At 36.7% G+C, this 18918-nt stretch overlaps 1 protein-coding gene across 18 annotated transcripts in view; it reads left to right on the plus strand.

Annotated features, from left to right (window-relative positions):
- PLEKHA5 (pleckstrin homology domain containing A5) overlaps positions 1 to 18918 on the plus strand; it is a 175191-nt gene that overhangs the window by 89996 nt on the left and 66277 nt on the right. For all 18 annotated transcript variants that reach the window (XM_075757884.1, XM_075757831.1, XM_075757763.1 and 15 more), the window contains exons 4-5: positions 12185 to 12268; positions 13158 to 13278. In XM_075757884.1, the coding sequence (XP_075613999.1) occupies positions 12185 to 12268; positions 13158 to 13278 (205 nt within the window). The remainder of the gene's footprint in view (positions 1 to 12184; positions 12269 to 13157; positions 13279 to 18918) is intronic.

Raw genomic sequence — 18918 nt, forward strand, 5'->3', positions numbered from 1 at the left:
CCAAGAAATACTTTTGTCAAATGGAACTTTCCAAACTTCTGGAGCCAATGGTTTGATTGTACGAGACCAACAGGCATCAAAATGATTGACAATCTGCATATAAGCACTGGGTGGTAGATGTAAACTCTTGATCAGATGAGGTGCTAAAATTTCGTCTGGTAAATTGAATAATGATATAGCCTACTACCTAAGTGACCTTATTCTTAGGGTACTTATTTTGGCCAATTCATCTCTTAAAATAGCTGACTGTATGCATTAAAATGCATTCTAAAAAGTAAATGTTTTTCAATGTAGTGCAGCTGTTTCCTGAAAGAAAATACACTAAATAATAGTTCATTTGTGTTTACCCATCATACAGATTTTTTTTTCTTTATTTAAAAAGGCCAAATTGCTGTAATCTACAGAGAAAGCATATTATGGTTACTTTTTATCTGTTCCACTTTGCCTAATAACGAGTAACAGTGTTGCTGAAGTTGTCATTGTTGCTACTACTTCAGCAATCTGTCTTAATTGTGCTGGTCATTTATTTTATAAGAAACTTAGCACTGAGATGGGAAAAAGTAGCTAAAACACTACATAAAGGAAATAGTACTTAATCTTGTTTTCAGGTTGACTTGCTTTTTTTGCTATTTGTAGGTGGGCTGGTTCTAAAATCAATGGATTCTATTATAATATTTTTTACTGTGGATAATCTTTATATGGAAGTATCCTTTCAACTGCTTTTTCTTTCTTAGTATTCTTTTTTTAACTAAGTTGGTATTTTTGAGATAATTTGAGGGAAGTTATGTTTGAATGATGTAAAAGATTCTACATAGCTAGGAATCTTAAGTGATGATGACATTTGATAAGACTACCGTAATGCTACTAACTTTTTCTGTGTGCGTTCTGAACTAACTGAAAGATATTCCAGTATCTAGGGCTCCTGCCAGTTGTGATGGTGCATATAATAACAGATAAAGAGAAAGTAAACAAAAGCTGCATTTGAAAGAGGATTCTTTTGGGGTTTTGGGGGGGGGGGGGTTGCATTTTTTTTTTTATATGAATCTGACTATTCACCTGCTACGTAGCATTGGACGTTTTCCTGTAGACCACTGCCTCTACATGCTCCCACCCTTCTGTTTTGTGCCTGGTAACAGAGGGAGGGCCCTGATCTCCAGTTCCCAGCTGTAATTAGGCTGTGCCTGTTTCCACAGAATATTTCTCGACCCTTTTCTTGTTGCATAAAACTGTGGGCTTCCGTTGCTTTTTGATCATATGCATCAAAGCAAGGAATTAATGGTGCAGACTAATATCATTAAACAGCATGGAAGAAGGATAGATTCAATGCTGTAAAGGGCTGTTTTTGCTAATTGCTGACAGTATTCTTCACAGCAACAATTAGGCGTAGACAGTCACTTAACTGACAATCAGAGTTAAACTTGCCATAGGAGCGTAAGAGCTGTCGCCGTAGATCAGACGGTGGGTCCATCTGGCCTGGCATTCTCTCCCTGGTAAGGGCTTGCGCCCATGTTTCAGACGAAGGTGTAACAGGAATTAACACCGTGTCAAAGTGTGATACTCTTTGGTGGTTTTTTGGTGGATAATATTAAAATGATGTTTTTTCTGAAAAGCAGTATTTGCTGAAGTGTTGAGGTCTGCCTAATTTTTAGAAATACGTGAAGCTAACAAGATGAATAGTAGGGAATGATGAATTTAAAACCAGAGAAAAAAGAGGAAATGTGACCTCTGCCGTTAAATCAGTTCTCAACGTTTCCCGCAAGCCTGATTGGCATCCACATCTCTAGATTAAAATACATCTTCACCAGGATCTTTAATCTGAAATATGAGCAAACGAACAATAAGTGCAAATGTGAAGTGCGGATATTTCAAGAAATCAATGTAGGGATCTTTTTAAGGATGTGAGCGTGTGGAGAAAATCCTGAGATAATTTCTGATCTACTTGTGATTTCAAACAAATCCCAAACCAATTTTATTTGTTGCTAACGTTTCAGTCTTTTGAAGCCTTCTAAAACAACTTGCTGCTATTCTTCTAAGGCAACAATATTACTGTTTTTCTGAAGTGATCAGCTCCTGAAGCTGAACCCAAAAGGACTGAAAGAAACAAGAGAGCTGAGCAAGGCTGAGCTGCGCCCTCGGACCTTGGAGATGACAGCTGACACGTTCAGTGTTCCAGTTCAGTGCCACACTTTATACCCTGTGTGTCTCTGTACTTGAACTTTACGTCATAAGCAATGAATATTTTTAATAGAGTTTGTACTCTTTTGTCTGAGATGAATGCAGGCCCACACATGGTGTAAGCCTCAATTATCCTCTGGGGTCTGGTGCACATATTTGCATATGTTCTATCAGTGGACCACCAAGATTATTCAATTAAATCCTTACAATGCCTTTAAGAATGCCGGTGATTAAAGTGTTAGTGATGACCGCCCATTTATAAAATAATTATTTTTATAAATTTCAGTGTCTAGCCTTGTTTTTTGCAAAATAGAATCTATTGTGAGGGAATGCCTGAAATACAGAATATATCTGATTTTGTACTACAATTAAAATGGATACACAAGTAGATGCACCAACATTTCAGCTGCTTTCTTCTGTCAAATTATTTAAAGAAATGTTTCTAAGCATTTCCCAGATGATAATGTATGTACTTTTTAGAAGATTGCCAGACCATTTTCCTCTCTTAGAAGACTGAGGAAGTGTCTAGTTATGACCTAGTGTATTCTGATATAACTGCTTGATAAGCATGGCTTTCTTTTAAAAGTTCTACTGGGTTATTAATAGAAGTGTGGTGTTACTTAATAAAAATGGATGTTTATTAGAGATGTGATTGTGGAAGTATGCCAACTCCTAGGGCATTGGGAAAGTGATCAAGAAATCATGGAAGTCATGTAGCTATCTGAAGACAGTGTTATGTTGTTACACTTCTGTGTAACCTTGGCTAAGAGAAAAAATGGATATGCTTCATAGACAGCTAATGCTGTGATTCACATAATCTTAACAAAACAAACAAAAAAAAACAACCAAAAAAACTTCAAACAAACAAACACCCAAAGTAATCATGAATAATAGCAGATGGGATAAGGGAAAGAACAATTGACTTGTGCTGTAATTCCTACAATTATTCCTTAAAGTTTGTCACTGCTGTAAGTAGCTTGAGACTAAACTAAACAAGATTTGGAGTTATATGATACAAGAGAGGAAAAAAATACTAGGCAAGTCATTTCTTTTAACAAACCAGCAAGCAGTCTTGAGTGAAAATAATTGACAGCTGAGATCTAAGGAGGCCAACAATGGAAGCAAAGTGGAATGTGAGCGTTGAGAGAATGAGAATCCACAAAATTGGGGTTATTTCAGTAATAGGTAATTGTATGCCATTATTGAAGAGTGGAAATTAGGGAGAGGAAGAAGGCATGGCAGTGAAAGCACTGAAATCATTGCACAGAAAGGGTGAAAAGCTGGGGAAGAAACTACATGCACAGTTAATAATTTGTGGTCCTCTGGGTTGTTAACTGGGAGAGACAGAGACAAGGCTTTTAGGTGCTAAATATTGAAAATGGAAGTGTCTTGCAGAAGATGCTGAACATATATTCATTGTGAGCTCTTTAGTCTACACCTTAAGTAAAAAAAGAAGTGAAAACCAAAGCAGCATCCAAACCCCACACAATATGGTGAAAACAGGGATGAAAAGAAATTTGATGCATCATATATGTGGGGCAAAACATATCATTAGTAAGAAAACTATAAAATAGGGGGCAACTATATCAATTTACTAAATACCTAGATTTTATGAAGGGGAATTGCTGGCTGTTCTGAAACACTTGCTTTGTATCAGAGAATGCTCCAAAGTGGTTGAAAAAACTGAGGTGAGTAAGCGCTTGTAGGATGTATTCTTCTTGTTAGCAAATGCATAACTCTTTCTGAATGAAACCCAAAGTTTTCTTTTTTTTTTTTTTTTTGTGTCCTCTGATTACCAAATCCATTGAGATCCCTGTTGAACTGAAAGTGGACAAGGGGCTGGATTGAGTGACAGGACAGTCAAGGTTGTCAGTGCTCCAGAGGCGCAGAGAAGTGACAGTGCTCTTCAAGCCCAATGGAAATGAAGACATTGCAGCACAGCTTTGACTTTTTTTTCAGAGTGTGCTAATTGGAGACATCTTGAACTCTTGAAACCGTGTGAGCTTGCAGAGAAGTCTGACTTGGGTCAGTTGGAAATACTTTTTGACTGCAAGATTGGGGGTTTTTTGCATAGGCCATATATGAATGTATTTTAAAATATATATACCCATATGTAGGTATTAAACTGCTTAATTTGTCTGCATTCACTTTTCTTATAGTTATCTTCAGCAATTCTCTTTCAAAACATTTATTGAAAAACATGTAAAATTGGTAAAAGGAACTGTTAGTAAAGTAGGTTTCTCTTGCAAAATGTCTCTAGATTTCATACAGTGAAATGGAAGTGTAAGTCAAACTTTCCATTTGAGTTCATACTTCTGTTTCTAACGCTTGCTCAAGAGCACATTTCACTTATGTTTCTAAGACTGTAATAAATCACGAAGGCCAAGGCTTGCAGAGCTGATCTTAGTGATATGTGTTGGAGATAATTTTCTGTCTAGTGAGCTTTGAAAACATTTAAAGTTGGTATGCAGCTATTAAAGCATTTGCTAAAAGTTTTTACTGAAATTGATGCTTAGAGCTGTGGAGGGTGACTAAGTGAATTCTTTCTTATTTACTTGGCGTGATTAATTGCTCCACGTAATGTGGTGCAATCGTGATCATGCAGTTACACAGCCTAAGTGCGTTTGTTCTTTGTAAATTGAAGACAGGCTTGTTTCTGGTTCTGAAAACCTTTAACATCCTATATGCAAGAAAATATCAATTAACGGTTCCTAATTAACTCATCGTAATGAAGTGCAGCAATGTATTAGTCTGCTAATCTGGGTGGTCTAGCTTCAGCAGCATAGAGAGTTTGTTCTTTGTATTGGACCAGCTGTTGACTGTGGCTTTTTTGTTGCCCTCTCCACAAGTTAGCTTTTACTTCTTCCATCCTCTCTACCTCTTCATGAGAGGCTGCAGCGTCCCTTCTGCATTGGGAAAGCAAGCTTTTGAGCAGCATCAGCTGTTCAGGCATCTGCTGTCAGTCTTCAACAGGAAGAGGCAGTAGCAGCCAGATTGGAGCATCCAGTGCTGCTTCTGGTCCACAAGCCACCTGCTGAGCCATGCTACTCCAAATCCTATTTTTCTTTAGAAGGCAGATTGTGGGTTTTCACTGCAGAATTGTTATGTTTACTCTAGTTCTTGGAAGCTTTCCAGGTAGTTAACAATTACGGGACGCTTGGATTTCAACTATCAAATCTGAGGCTTATGGATAGTTCTGCCTTCTAACACCCACGTCGCTATTTTCTCAAATTTATCTCAAACAGCAAACGATGTATTAGTCATTTTTACTACAGACTAATGCTTACACAATTGAAAATTTTCTTCATCTGCAGTGCTATTATCAAGTTACTATATTAGACACTGTGGCCCAGGGCTTAAAATGTATGTAGTGAAATGTTATGTAAGTTGATGACACATGACAAGTACATATCACAAATTGCCACACTTCTGTTTAAAGGTGTGTGGCTTTTGTGGCTGTTACCAAGTCCCAGTGTCTTATAACTTCCCAAATACGTTATTTATAGAGTGAAAGACACCTTCCCACGAAGTTTTTGGAAAACTGAAAACAATAACACTTGCTTTTTCTGAAAATGCAGTGCTTGATTAGGAACAACAGTTACTTATTAAAAGCTTCTCAATCTGTAATACAGTATATACTATTCTGGAAAGTATTTCATCCTAGCATTTGTAAAGAATTTTTAGTATTTGCACTTAATTACGTAAACTTACAGTTTTACATTGGAAGTATGTCATGAGAACATGTTAATCATATCTGCTCAAGTGATAAAAGGCTTTGTTTTTACATAAATATTTTCATTGGAATATAAGTCTTGTTTTAGAATGGTCCTGTTGAAAGAGAGGTTTGCTATTTCAGGGCAGTAGTGCTTAATCTTCTGAAAAATAAATATCAATAATAAGTGAAAAGCTGGTGTACAGTCAGTTATAGAGAGATGTCCAGGTGCTTTTTCATTACAGCAGCAGCAAGGATACCAAAACTCCCATAACTGTAACAGCGTTGCTTTGAACTAAGGAGGGCTTAAAAGGGAAGTCTACAGAATTGATGCTTTTCCTGAAAAAATAAACTCGTAGGAAAAAAAATATGGTGGCAGCAACGACTATAGTTTAGGTGTTGCATTGTCTGCCAAGAAAAACAGTAGAATTTTGTATGCACGTTCCCAAGCCTGTGCACACACAAAGAATTATAAACACTTTGCTTTTAGCAGCATATGTAATGTTATACAGGTCTGTCGGCACTTCGTCTGCTTTGAAACTTGCTGTCTCTTTACACTCTCTTTTGTTCAGACTCCTTGATGTTAAGTTACCATACTCATATGTTTTCCAGTGGAGCCATGGAGTGTGGTTTCCCAAGTCGTCGTTTAAAAAGCTTAATTGGAAAAAGGCTCGTAATTGTAGGGTATGATAGCACTGACAAAAAAGTGCTTACATTTGCTATTTACTGTACAATGTGGCATTACGGATTTAGTAAAATAGAAGAGTTGGTACAGCCACAGACCACATCCTTGGTAACAACTGTGTCGGGACTGCATTTACTTCAATTTTTTCCAAATTCAGACAACTTTTTATTAGATAACTGTAAGTCACTGCATTTATTTCAATTAGAAATGAGAAGTTCTTAAGCTAGAAAGCAAGCATACAAGGTCAAAACTGCTGATGTGACTTTATTAATTTTTTCCCCTAGTTCAGGAATGAAATGCTTCACAGAAGCATAATAAAGCTGGCCTAGACTTGTCTTATGTTTGTCTCCATTTTAATCTTACCTTTAAATGTCAGTGCAAAGATTCAGCATTGATGTAGAGAGGATGACTTCATTACTCCTGTAATTTTTGCCTTGTTACCTTATCTGTAATCTTTTAAAGTATTTTGTCATGAAGCATGTATGAAAAATGCATAAAATTGCTTCTCACATGAAATATATCTAGGTACTGTGAGTAAATTTGTGATATATAACGGTTGCATATTTGCATAATAGAGATGAGATTGTCAGACTTGTGAATCTTAGATAAGAGGAGGCAGATACTTGGTGTAGCATTCTTCAGGAATGTGTTCTTCAGTGTTCATTTGTGAAAAGGAGCAGTCTTTCTAAATTAAAGATATGGAGGCCTGTTGAAAGTTGTGTCCTGGTTTATGATTTTGTTTGTATTCTTTCAGTGAAGTAGAATTCAGCCTTTGCTTTGATGGTCACATTGAGAATGAGCAAATGAGAAGGCCTTAGCATTTAGGAACACATAAATGAAGCCTACAAAGAAGGGGCATGAGAGAAGCTTTGAAGTGGCATCTAGTTTTAATTTTAGTGGGAGAAAACCAGATGTGTCTTTGGGAGTTCTGGCCCAGCTCCATTTTTTTGAGAGGACAGGGAACTCAACCAAATCATACAATGGAGAGACCCCAAACCAACTGTCCCCACCCTAGTACTTTGATCTTTCTTGCCACTTCTGAGTGAATTGCTCTGTTCCAGAGGAAAGATGGTCTAACCCTTCATTTTTAATTGCGTGCATCCTCCTGTACAACTGGATTATATATCTCTTTTTTTCCATGTCAACTGCTATTATCTGAGTTTATTCCCTATCTAAAAAAAACACCTGGTAAAGATGATCGCAATTGCAAAACGGCAAAACTGGACAGAATTTTGAATTTGCTGATTTTGAGGTGGTGTGTGTTAGAAAAAAAATATCGGTGCACAGCATTTTTGGATCAGTAATCCTGTAAAACACAAGGTAGAACAAAAACAGAGTCCTGCTTGCGTAGGACTTCTGTTGGCAAGTGCTGCTCCTGGAATTACATGTTCTCTTCCTACTTACAAATGGAATAATATATTTGAATGATCTATTTGAGGGCTTTTTTAGCAGTACTTGGATCACATTTGGCTCTCAAAAAGATTTCTGTTGTCTGTCCATTTAGTGAGTAGATTAAAACTACACAATGAGGTTTTTTCAACATGTCTAGAATTGGTGAAAATAAGCAAAGTAATCCTGTCTTCTGTAGAGATTAAGGGTCTCAAGGGATGGAAAGGAGAAAAAGCAGATAAGCAAATAACATGAGTCAAATTCAAGGTTGCTGTCAACTTCTAACCTGAACAAGATAAATCCTTTTGCTCTGAGGGCTTGTCCATATGCCAAAGCCAAGCTACCTGCAAAATGATGCCAAAGCTCGTTGTGTTTAGAGGAAAGGGTTGGGAAGGAGAAGTTTAAAAATTCTGGGGAAAAGAGATCAAGTTAAGTTGGTGCTGTTGTGTTGGTATCAGTTGTCCTGCACCGAGACAGCTAGAACTGGAACTTGCTCCTGCATGAGCTCTTTTGGTGTGGTTAGGGTTTTGTGTTCTGGGTGTTTTTTTATTTATTGTTGGTTTGTTTTGTTTTGTTTCCATCCTTTTATAGCAAGTTGTTGTCCCAGGACACTACTGGAATTAAGAACAGAATATTATCTTGATGCATGCAAGAACTATATTTTATTTTGCATTGAAATGCTTATCCCTCACATCATCTTAGTCAGCTGTGTCAATTCCTGGAGCCCAGCAAATCCCAGTAGCAAATGTTAATGAGGAATAATTCATGCCACATACTGAATTTGGAGAGTATGCTCATGAATGCTAATAAAATACACAGGGAATTTTTCCCTCTTTGGCTCTAGTGTTTAGCATGTCATTTAATACGACTGAACTATGGATGCTAAAATAGTAAGAGTCAGTTATAACCTTCAGTATAAGTGCAATTGTGTGTGTGTGTGTGTATAGTTATTCTGTGTTCTCAAAGCATGTTGATATGAAAAATTGATTGGAGAGGGAAGGAAGAGGAGTGTTGTTTCCATATACCTCTTGGAGGCTGTATCTCTGCATAAGCAAAAAGTTAACACCCTGGCTTCTAGCTGCCTGTGTCAAAGTGAATCACTCTTTACCACATAATGAAAGTACAGACACATAAATATGCAGAGTTGAAACTCTGAATTACATACTGGAGTTTGTAGAAAATCAAAATTAGAATTCTCAGTGGAAAAAAAAAAAAAAAACACCTCACAATTTTTGCGTTATTTCCCCTGAGATTTATTGATGAGATATGTATTGTTATACTGTAGTATGTGAAATACTAAGTGTGTATGTGGACCCAGAAATTCATGGATTACCAAACAGCTGTCTAAATCAAATGTTGAAGATTGTGAATATCAAATGGTAGCTTGGTTTTAATGAAAATCTCTGTAGTCTGCAAGATCGAGTTTAAAACAAATGCCTTAACCTACTGTTATGTGGGAGGGTTATGACAGTAATTATCAAGCTACTCTACACCTTACACAAGTATTTTGAGGAGTCTTGTCAAAATATCAGCTAAATTAATGCCAAAAATGCAGTAATTCAGATGAGCAATGAAAAAGTTTTCAAATGGAAGTATTTAAAATCTGTTCATCCAGTTAGACATATTTACAGTCATCACATTTCCTAGTTGTGTGTACAAGCTGAATTTCCAGTGTCTTTTCTTGTCCTTCCCCTTCCTGCTTTCCCTCCTGGTTTTGTGTGACCTCCCCTTCACGGTCTTTGAGCGTTCCCTCTTCTTGTGACAGTGTGCGCCGGGCGCACTCATACAAAACATGGTATGTCCCTCCTCTGTAGCGGTCCTGAGTATTGATGGTCCTTGAGCAGAAGTCCTGATTGATCCATTTATTTCTACATTTCTGGATGTCAGCTGATAGCCAGCTATCAAGGTTTAACGTGAACAAGACATCAATGTTTTGGCAAAGCTTGCAGAGTGCCAGCTCATCACCATAATTTTTTTTTTTTTTTTTTTTTTTCCACTTTGTCAGGGTTTCTGAAATGTCAGAACAAAAAAAAAGGTTTTGGAAGTGAAGAAAAAGAGGAATCACAAAAAAACCTGGATGCTTCCTGAGGAATGTTTTGAATTTTAATGCTCTCCAATCTGGGCCTCTTTAATTTGACAGGCATTGTAGGACCATGCCAATTAGGAATGGCACAGATGTACTCAGGTCATCTCTTTTCTGTCCCCTCATTGTAATGGATGCATTTCTGCAACAGAAGCTTCTTCAGAAGCTAAATTTAGAATTCCGCTGAATTTAGCGTGAAGATAAAGTACCTGTGTTTGCTAGCTCATTAGCTAAGCTCCATAACATGTCTATCCATTTAGGTATTAATAGGGTTTTAAAATCCCAGTGAAGAAAGTGCTAAGAATTGGGCTATCTTTCTAATCTTGCGCTTTAGGTTTATGCAGACTTAGCCAACTATCCACTGACTGAAGTAGTGTGAATATTTTATTAGGCTTTTCTTTGGAGGTAACTTTTAATTAGTATGCCTCCATAATTGCAAAATGTTATGATCCAAAGGAATTTTCAAGAAACCTGGGGAACGTTAAGATAGTCATATTAAGTGTAGGCTCTTTTAAGAAACCAGAAGGGTAGAGAGCATAACATTTGCAAGATGAGCTGTGCTTCATGGTTTTGAAAGCTAAGAAGGTTAAATGAATAGGCAATAAAAGAAGTAGGTGTTAAGGATGAAGTGTCATTCAAAGATTGTGTTCTGAACCTCTTCTGCTATCTTGCAACTGAAGCACTGTTTTCTTTTGGTCCAAGTTTGTTCTCTGTCCAAGAATATTTTTCAGGGCTGAACTTGTGATAAGAAAAGCATAGTATTATATAAGATACCTTAAATGAAAAAGATTATTATCATATATTCTTTGCAAAAGTAAATACTATCAAATGGAATTACTTTCTTCATGATTTGCAGTGCTGATTTCAGATACTGGCGGGTTTTGCGTTATATACTTTTTTGGTTATAAATAGTATTTAAAGTATTAAAAACAGAAGAGGTGAGTTTGTTTTGAAGCATCTGGGTTATATCCAAATAACGCATCTGTGTTATATGCTCATTGCCCTTTCTTAGTCTGATTTCTGCTTGTATGCTTTTTAATCACTGAACGAGGTTTAAATTTCATGGGTGCACCTTTCCTGCTTTCTTCCTGCATTTCAAGGCTGGAGAGTTCAGAGGGGCTTATTGCAGTTCAGCCACCCTTGCTTCTCATGGTTGTATAGTCTTGCCGCCGTGCCAGCTGGCAGCTCCGTGCTCTCAGGTGTGCTCCTAGCATAACTGGGGCTGAGACCCTGCCACTTGCATGGAAGCTGGGGGTGGAAAAGCCCCGGTCTGTGGCAGGGATGAGATATGACTGTCAGCTGACTGACATATCTGGTAGGCAGTAAAGGCAACTCTTCTTCTCCCTGTCTCTTCCTTCCCCTCTAGGGCTGGAGGGCTCAAGTCAAAACATTTCCTTCTTGAGTGGCAGCAACTGATAGTGGTTGAATTTTGCCAATTCTTCCAAATTGTGGGAGCTGCTGTGATCTAGCAACACGTGCAGTTCAGGGGAACGAGATACTGCAAAGTGAGCGTATTGTGCTGGTGAGGGTGAAGCCCTCAGCTGGCAGGCTCCTGGCCCCTTGGAGGTGCTCCCAAGAACAACGCTGCAGGGGGGTTGCACTATGGATTTAAAAAGGCACCAGCAAAGTAGAACTGTGATTATGACGCACCTCTCTGTTCCAATCACTGAACATCTATCTGTATTATTTGAAATTTTTAAACTAATATCTTCATGTTCTATGCTAGAAGACAATTGCATTTACTCTCTTGTTATTTTATCCCTACAGAACAGCTGTTTGTCTTGTGTTTAACTTGTCCCTGTCTAGCTGAAATCCTATTTAGGAATATATAAAGACTTAAATGAAGTGAATTATCAGTGATCATATATGAACTACTACCACTCTTAGTGCTCTAGTTTTTAAATTCAAAACTATTATCAACCCAGTGCAAATATTTTCCATCTATTTCTAGAATATTCAAGAAAATTATTTAATACTCTTTATCCTTTTTGTTAGCTTATATATGTCTCTGTGTATACATGTACATTATATGTCATAATGAAACAATCATTTTAATTTGGCTGATATATTGGATTTATATACTCGAGTTGGAAAATAAAAAAATAATTGCCCCATAATTTTCCTTATCTCTCTTCTGCAGTCATAATGAACGAAAAGTAACCTGCAAACATCCAGTAACAGGACAGCCATCACAGGACAACTGTATTTTTGTTGTGAATGAACAGTAAGTGGCATCTGTTTCAGTCTATTAAATACATATTTTAAAACTTGTTAATATTGAAGTAAGATTCAGTGTTTGCTAATTGCAATATTTAATTTATTTTTCCAAGCATGTATACAGTTTTACTTGTTTAAATATTTTGAAAGTAATATTAAGTATTTAATACTAATTTTTAAGATAAAAATGGTAGCCAAAATTAGTTATATGATAGAAATGCATCGTGTTTATGCACTGTGTGAATTTCCACTTGTCACTTTTCTTATTCTGTAGTATTAGCAAAAGACCTATATATTACATAATAATCCAGTAAACTTCCAAAAAGGAATAAATTTGTTAATCACTTAGGGACAATCAGTTTTGCACTAGTTTTGTAGAATACACAACAATATGAGAAGGTATGCATACAAGTCATACCTGACCTCAAGATTTTATGTGACTGGGTATTGGGTGTCCTTCTTGCCACCATTGCTGTAACACGTTATATGGTGGCTGGAGTGAAAACCTTCCGAACTCTGCAATGTGTGAGATTTCACAAACGTGCATGTCCAGCTGAAACGATTCTAGGATTCTGTGTTCTCACTGAAGTGGGACAAAGATATATGGGGTCTTTAGAGAGTATTTCTTCCCATTTCCATCTCATGCTCATACCTATCTTCTTCTCTCCCACCAACACCTTACACTAATAGAGAAATCCTATTTTAAAATGTCTTAAAGTTCATCTATAATTGACTTAAGTTTAAAACACAGTGCAGGTAACTTTACAATGAAGTGTGAATTGCTTTTAAATTAGAAAAGTAGGACACAGGCTGTATTAGGCTACATCTAGGGGTGCTTTTTAATAGCAGTCTGCGCACACAGCATGTTCTAGTGCTATTACATATTCTATTTTCAGGACTGCTGCAGCAATGACATCTGAAGAAAAGAAGGAGCGACCAGGAAGCATGATATGTGAAGCAACTAACTATAATCTGACATCAGATTATGCTGCTTATCCAATGAGCCCTGTGGGCAGAGTAAGTCTTTATGTCCAAATTAAATTAAAATTAAAATAATTCAATTATTCCGCATGGTACTAGACAGTGGTATTTATTAGTATTCCATTGAATAAGAGAAAGAAAGTATAGGTCTTTTTCAGGGCACTTGTCTCCTTTCATGTTTAATTTGGAAACTGAGGTGTCTGAAGCAAATTATCACTGAAGCTGTAATTTTTATAAGATATCTCAGATCTTATGACTTGCACACGCTTAAATTGTTTGCAGAATCTGACCTTCCTAATCAATGTGAATGAGCAAAATCTTGAGTGACTGATCAGACATTGGGTAAGGATTGTTATGGAAATTGCACCATCAGAAACAATTGACTATATAAAATAGAATAGAATACTAATTGTGTAAAATAGAATTGTAATTGTGTATAGAAGTAGGTCCAAGAGAGGTGGAAGGTGTCCTTGTGGTAAAATAAAAGGGCAGACGATGACGTTTGCTGTCATTGGACCAGAAGTAGAAGTCCTGGTTTCCTAGGAAAAAATTCCTGGGAAAATTCTTGGAGAGTCCTAGGCCACCTGAATTTGTGTCCCACTTTCTCCACTCACCCAGCTTCTCAGAAGAATAAGGTAAATGCTCAGATGTTTATTGAGGTGATAGATTCAATGATATCTACTTAAAGTTTATTGGATAAATCTGATAAGGCTATTGCATGCATCTTTTTACATTTTTGGACAGCTTTCATAGAAGAAAGTGCATTTGCTACAAAATTAAGAATTTTCTTAAGTTTGCTAGGACACCAAGGTAACAACTTTGGTCAGTGATGGCAGAGAAGATCCCTGTAATCTTTTCTACCCAGCAATTAACAGGTAAACAAGGAAAAAAGCCCCATATTTTTGCTAGTCATTGAAAACTTTAACCCCGAGAAGTGCTTTTTGACAGATTCATCCAGCCTGCGAGAGAAAAATAAACTTTGGAATGTGTTTTAACTGAGCAGACTCCTTAATTTCAAAAACTTGGATTGAAATAATTTCTTTCCCGTGTGGTAGTAAACATTGTAAGATTTTTTTAAAGTGCATTTTGGAAACCTTTTTATATTGTTTTAAATGTCTCATTAGACAGGCAGAATCCTTGACCTGCGTTAGAAAACTGTTATTTAATGAGAAAAGTGCCTTAATCTTTCTGTGTTGCTGGGGGAAAAATAAAGGAGTCTCAGATGAATTAAACAGTAACAAAATCCATAATTTCAGCTTTCAAATGATTGTGTATAAGTTCATGCAGGAAATTTAAAACAAAACAAAAAAACCCCACCACCACCAACAACAACAAAAAAACAAACCCCAAACCAGCTAAGGCCTAAAACAACCAAGCAAGCAGAAAACCCAGGATAACTTATTTTTAGAGTTGTAATAGTGATGTAGATCGCACTATTTACACAGAGGATAAGTTGCAACAGAACTAGCTTGGAAGCACTCAGGTTAAATGTACAAAATGAATTAAAATTTAGGAGCATGTTTTACGTATTTTTCACACTCCTCTTTCAAAAGAGAAATTTAAATGCCATTTAGCATATTTGTTTCACAGTGTTTGAGAAGGAAATTGAGGTTGTTACGGCCTAGTTATTGTAATTTCTTTACTTTCATTGGTTAGTGACACTTTCACTTCACGTGGAAATTATTGTATCTTGAAGAAGTAGACTTTTGTTCTACTTTTCATTCCTCCTGTCTATTTATTCTAGTTATTAAGTGCACTTAAAATATTAATATGATTACTGTGACTGTATGTGTAACTGCTGTACATCACTTTTCAAATGTAAATTTGTCTGAATTACTGCAACACTATTTAAAAAGAGATGAATGCTTGCAGAGTAGAAGCACAGCTAATATTAGTGAGCATTTTCTAGTGGTTATTTAAGGCTAACAAATTGAACTGCTTTTAAAGATAACTGTATAGGAATCACCCGTTGGTTGTACCTGGATGCACCAACTAAATTTCTTCTGTGTTTTTATTTTATTGTTCATATCTATCATATACTCTATCAACAGTAGAGCCTGAAATTTTTAGTTGTCTTACCATCTTTGAATATAGTATGTAGAGGCTCTGTGTATTGCAGCACGATGAAAGAGGAGTAAAATACTGGTTTTGAAAGTAAATTACAGAACAGAAGAACATTTCATGTGGTTGCCACACCTATTTTTAAGGTGTTTCTGTTTTCAGAGATAACTCAGGAACTTACCTAATATTGGAAGATAATGAGGAATGAACAAAAAGTGTGTGGTACAACTAAAGTTTTAGGCGGTTGAGGGGTATAGAAATAAATTTTCCCTTTCATTAATGTTAATTGAACCTGAATAGACATGGAACTTGGAGAAGTTTCTATTTTGTGGCAGAAAGACTCATTGGAGTCTAATGCTACTGTCTAGAGACTAATATGAGATGAGGCAAAAATCGGTCTCTCCCCAGTAAAAGTCTTATTCCTACTCTTCTTTCCCACTATATAGATGATGCTGGCCAAATAACACAGTAGAGCTCTGTTAAGTGCTGCTTCTGCCCTGTTAGCTTGAAGTATATTTCTAAATTGGAAGCTGCTAGCACAGACCTCTGACCGTGAGAAAGATCTACATAGGCTTGAGATTGCTACAGAGGTATATATTTATACCCCTCTTTTCAAAATTAAGAAGTTGTTTTTGTAGTTGTCGTCTTTTTTTTTTTTCCTTCCCTCCCCTGCTGTTAAAATCACTATCTAGATAAATATGTTTATATGTCCTGAAATGCATTCAGGGAATCAGCTTTTTAATGTGTAAAAAAAATTCAGTCATATTACCAGTCACCCTCCACAGTTCACCTCCCTTGGTCTCCATTGCTGTCCTAATTATCAGCAGAGTAACGCTAACAATTTTCTCACAGTAAGTGGAGTGGAGTGTTAGCCCGGGACAGCTGCTGCAGAACTCCTCATGTCTCCATTACAGCTAGGATGTATCACATTGTTTATAAGTATTCATCAGTTTGTTTATAGATATTTCATACAGTGCTTAAGTCAGTCCAGCTTTAAATGGCTAGTTTAGGTGTAGGCATACATGTCTTCTCAGGATTCAGGGTAGCCAAAAATTTTGGAGTAACAGTTGTGAGATACATTAACAAACAGCATAGTAAACAGGAGCAACGTGAAGGGCCGTATCGGTGCTCAGGACCAAACATCTCTGCCGTGTTTTCATTCAGCAATTCAGTTTATATTCAGACTAGTCCAGTAGAGCTCCTTACGCACCTTGCATTTTAGTCTTATCTAAAATAAATCCAGTTTGCTGTACCATGCAAACCAAAGCACAGTAAGAGTGAAAGATTGGGAGATTTGCTTCAAGACCAACCTCCTGGTCCAAGCTAAAATGCTGAGGCAGAAACCCACTCAGCTCATGGAAAACTGCAACATTGGAAGGCACTGAAATTGCCTACAAAATCCAGAAGGCAGCATCATGTTGGTTTGTGGTTTGGGAGATAATGTAAGCCTTGAAGACTGGAAACGTATTTTTAAACAGAAGTTGAAAGTAACAAAGATTGAGATTTCAATTCTTTGAGTTCACATGCAGAAAATTTCCTTATCAGCAAGATTATCAATCCGTGTTTTTCAAATATAGGCGCAATAAGTTTAGTGTTACTAGTTTTGTGCTAGTTCTGAAACTGAGGAAGAAGCCTCATATAAATTCTGTGTCCTCCACCAGCTAAGCAGAGAGAAGAGCAGCTTGCAGAGTGATGAAGTGTGCAACACCAGACTGATCTGTTGCCCAGAGTTCAAAACCCTGCCAGTGTTTGTTTTCTTCAGGTTTGGGAAAGAGTGAATATCACTGGCTGGACTTCCTGGCTTCTTTCTCAGTACTGGAACTGTACAGGGTCCCTCCCGAAGGCTCTGTTTGCAGAGGCATCACAGTCGCTGGGAAGACTGTTCCTTAGAATGGGTCAGATGGTACCAGATGTGACTATAAGTTTGCTAGCTTGGTTACCTTCTACACCTTCCAGCAAGTGATGAGTAGTTGGACCCTTCATTCATTATCCTTCTTTTCTCTTTGCCTTCTCCAGAAGCTGGAGCCGTGCAATGTCCTGTATTTTTAGTGCTGTAGGGTAAAAAGTATTTGAACCCTGCAGTTTGTGGTGGGTTTTTTTTTATCCTTTCTTCCTGTTTCCCCAGTTTCAAATATATTGGATATATGTGTGAGAGAACGTGGGATGATCAGGGATTCCAGACATGACAAGAAGAGGAGATGATCTAAAAAGTTTTAGAACTCATGATTAGTTTGTATATACACCCACAATATTTCAATATCCTAAAATACTCATTGTCTCAAGGCTCAGAGTTTGTTGTGAAGTTATTCACTTTATGTAATGTGTGATAAAATAATCATGAGTCATCTAAAGTGTTCTCTGTATTAATTAAAATTAAAAAGCACTTGTGATGCTCTGTTTAATTAATGGAAGTTTGTATTCACAGTTAGTAAGATGTATAATTAACCCATTAATGCTTTGTGAAATTGGAGTCAATATGGTTTGTTATCTGAGAGATACCTATCTATTTTATCTGAATTTGTTAGTAGACTTGACATTAGTAGTACTTGTGGTTGGTTATGTTTTCAGAAATGTCCGTAATGTGTTAGTCATTGTACAAGCATAAGGAAGTCTGGAACACTCTTGAGAGGTTTTGAACCTTTAATACCTAATATTAGAGCAGGTATGAATGTTATAAATTACTTCTGATCAAAATCTTGGCCCAATTGTTGTGTGATATGCCATTATAGTAGCCAAACAGGTTAACTGAGATGGATGCAGAGTTAATTTTATAATGTGCTCTGGATTGTTATAAGTTCTCTGTAGATTCCTTTTTTTTTTTTTTTTTTTTTCTTTTTTTTAGCTGGATATCATCATTCTCTTGGCTTCTTACAAACCTTTGTCCATTTTGCACTGGTGGAAATTTTCAGATGAAAGTGTGAAAGATTTTTACTTTTATTTTTAATTAGGCTTTCAATTGCTTGCTCTGTCTTGCTTTCCAAACAGAATTGAGTCAAATCTCTGTATCTCCAAGAGAAATTAAAAGCACTCTGTTTTTATATTCCCTCCTGATTCTTTCAAAAAAGAAATACAAAATGACCTTGTTTCATTGTGTTGTAGGCTTAAGACAAACACATGTAGTTTTTGTAATGTTATTCTTTTTTGACTAAGTTATGTTCTGTTCTTCAGTTAATTGCATTGTTGACAAAAGCTGTGCATCATTTTAAATTGCAGTTTTCAGTTTATGATTTGTAACCTACTGTGGAATTCTCTCTGAAGCATGTATAAAACCCAACTCAGCTCTGTGGTGTGTGTTGAGAGAATTTCCATAGAGAAACCCCATACCCTAATTTGCAACAAGAACTGAGTGTTTCATCTTCCTCCTTTAGGAACTTTGCATAACCTTATGATAAGTCTCAGTAGTAGAGATGGGGAAGCTGAAGCACAGGATTATATTGTCTTAGTTCAAATGGTGGATTTGGAGCAGAGGCTTAAACTTACTTGAACTTCACTTTTGCAGATACTTTGCGATATTACATCACATGATCTCTGAGGCACCAATTCTTAGAGAATTTGAAACAGAAGTAAATGTTCAGCTCAGTTGCAGAACAAACTTTCTAAATGTGGGCTGAAAAG

The sequence above is a fragment of the Balearica regulorum genome, chromosome 1 (genome assembly GCF_011004875.1).
Source record: "Balearica regulorum gibbericeps isolate bBalReg1 chromosome 1, bBalReg1.pri, whole genome shotgun sequence".
Lineage (NCBI taxonomy): Eukaryota > Metazoa > Chordata > Aves > Gruiformes > Gruidae > Balearica > Balearica regulorum.